General features: G+C 51.7%; 1 protein-coding gene across 1 annotated transcript; it reads left to right on the forward strand.

The window, feature by feature from the left end:
* The first annotated feature begins 542 nt into the window (after positions 1 to 542).
* LOC127329868 (cinnamoyl-CoA reductase 1) lies at positions 543 to 2,058 on the forward strand. The gene is made up of 4 exons (XM_051356284.2): positions 543 to 704; positions 788 to 942; positions 1,040 to 1,222; positions 1,324 to 2,058. Exons 1-4 carry the CDS (start codon positions 560 to 562, stop codon positions 1,876 to 1,878), a joined length of 1,038 nt encoding a protein of 345 aa, XP_051212244.1. The 5' UTR covers positions 543 to 559; the 3' UTR covers positions 1,879 to 2,058.
* Positions 2,059 to 2,310: the final 252 nt, after the last annotated feature.

Consider the following 2,310-nt stretch of genomic DNA (forward strand, 5'->3'; position numbering starts at 1 on the left):
CTCAATTAGAATGATTTAGTTATGCTTTTTTGAAGACTGTCGTGCAGAAATAGAAAAAAGCTATGCCGACGGTTGTAGTGAAAAAAAAAAGAAAAAAAATATTGTGCCGACGGCCAGACAGGTCCTGTGCCGACGGCCAGAACTGTGCCGACGGTGACCGTCGGCACAACCGGCTTGTGCCGACGGCCATTTTAACGCCGATGGCCATCTTTGTCGCCGCGGTCCGGATGCTTCTGTGCCGACGGCCCCGATATTTGACCGTCGGCACACACGGCGGCCGTCGGCACATCTCTGTGCTCTCCCGTAGTGTACTGCAGCTAGCGTGGACTTTATTGTTACATAGAAAACTATCAAAAACGAATCCGGGTAGTAAACTATAGCATGTTGATTCTTGTTGGGGATGCGATTTGTGAATCACATGTGCCGCTCATTTTCATCGTGCCCATGTTAGGTAGTGACGACGTAGCTTACGTCGCACCTTGTTGTAGTATTAATAATACTGCATTTTCGTTCACAAAATTGTCATCAGCCACAAACTAACCCCAATCCCCAGCTCACCATGCCGTCCAGCTCCAAGGCCTATGTTAATGGCGACGAGAAGCATTTGGTCTGTGTGACCGGAGCAGGAAGCTTCATCGGGTCGTGGGTGGTGAAGGAGCTCCTGGACCGTGGCTACCATGTCAGGGGAACCGCCAGGGATCCCTGTAAGTGATGCTAGGCACCTTTAGTACGCCATTATTTGCTCGTTAATTCACTCATCGATCGGAAATGGTGTAAATTTGTGAAGCGGACCAGAAGAACGCCCACTTGCTTGCCCTGGATGGAGCGGAGGAGAGGCTCACCCTGTGCCGCGCCGACGTCCTAGACTACGGCAGCCTCAGCGCCGCTTTCAGCGGTTGCCGCGGAGTCTTCCATGTCGCCTCCTCAACCAACAACGACAATGTAAGTTGACGACTTTCTGAGCTTGAAGACGTACGTATGTCTGTATATATACATGGAGACGGCCGGAGTGCTTAACCTATAGGCCGCATGCACAAAGGATTCCATGGTGGTTGCTGTGGAGGGGACGAAGAACGCGATCAACGTTGCGGCGGACATGGGCGTGCGGCGCATGGTGTTCACCTCCTCCTACGGCGCCGTGCACATGGACCCCAACCGGAGCCCCGACACGGTCGTCGACGAGACGTGCTGGAGCGACTACGACTTCTGCAAACGAACTGGCGTGCGTAACGAGCGAGCTCGATCATTCTCCTCTCTCCATCCGGTAATGTTAGTTTCTCCCAGTTCAATTGTAGACCTAATAATACCAGTTCTGGTCCGCAGAATCTGTATTGTTGTGGGAAGATGATGGCGGAGATCGCAGCGACGGAGGAGGCAGCCAAGAGGGGCCTGGAGCTGGTTGTGGTGGTGCCGGCCATCACGATTGGCCCCATGCTCCACCAGACGCTCAACTACAGCAGCGACCACGTCGCCCGCTTCCTCACCGGCAAAAAGCGGGAGTACCAGAACGCCGTCACCGCCTACATCGACGTCCGCGACGTCGCCCGCGCGCACGCCATCGTCTATAAGCTCCACGACGCGCGTGGTGGCGGCGGCGGCCACCGCTACCTCTGCCTCAGCGCCGTGCTGCACCGCGCCCAGTTCGTGCAGCTGCTCCGGGACCTCTTCCCGCACTACCCCGTCACCGCCAAGTACCAGGACGAAGGCGACGGCAAGCCGATGGTGAAGCCGTACAAGTTCTCCAACCGGATGCTCAAGGACCTGGGCATGGAGTTCACTCCTATGAGAGAAAGCTTGTACGACACGGTGGTGATGCTGCAGCAAAAGGGTCACGTAACTGTGCCTGCACTTCCGATGCCCAAGCGTGCCCGTCTGTAAACCAAGACAGACACTACCGGATTGGCATGCCGGATCACAGAAACAACGCTATTTTCTTATGACTGGCTGCTATATGTACTTTACTGCATTACACCATTAGGCCGGTCTAGCAAAGTCAGAGCAGTTTACATTATGTTCTAAATAATCACCCATTTCATACATAATAAACAGTAATATTTCGTTTCAATGTCATGGATCATATATACCTCTACGTTCGTAAAAGGAAGTCGAGAGGTTCATGTAAATTTAAATGTATCTATGTACAAAAAGGTGTTTAGATACATTCGAATTCAGGCAAGATTCTAGCATTTTTTTATGGACAGAGGTAGTATATGCCTAGAGTTTCTATCTAAAGTTGAAACCGAATTCTAGACTTTCATTTTTCGTAGCGCGATGTTTGACCCACTTTTTCAATCCATTTATTAATTAATA

This window comes from Lolium perenne, chromosome 2 (assembly GCF_019359855.2).
Source record: "Lolium perenne isolate Kyuss_39 chromosome 2, Kyuss_2.0, whole genome shotgun sequence".
Lineage (NCBI taxonomy): Eukaryota > Viridiplantae > Streptophyta > Magnoliopsida > Poales > Poaceae > Lolium > Lolium perenne.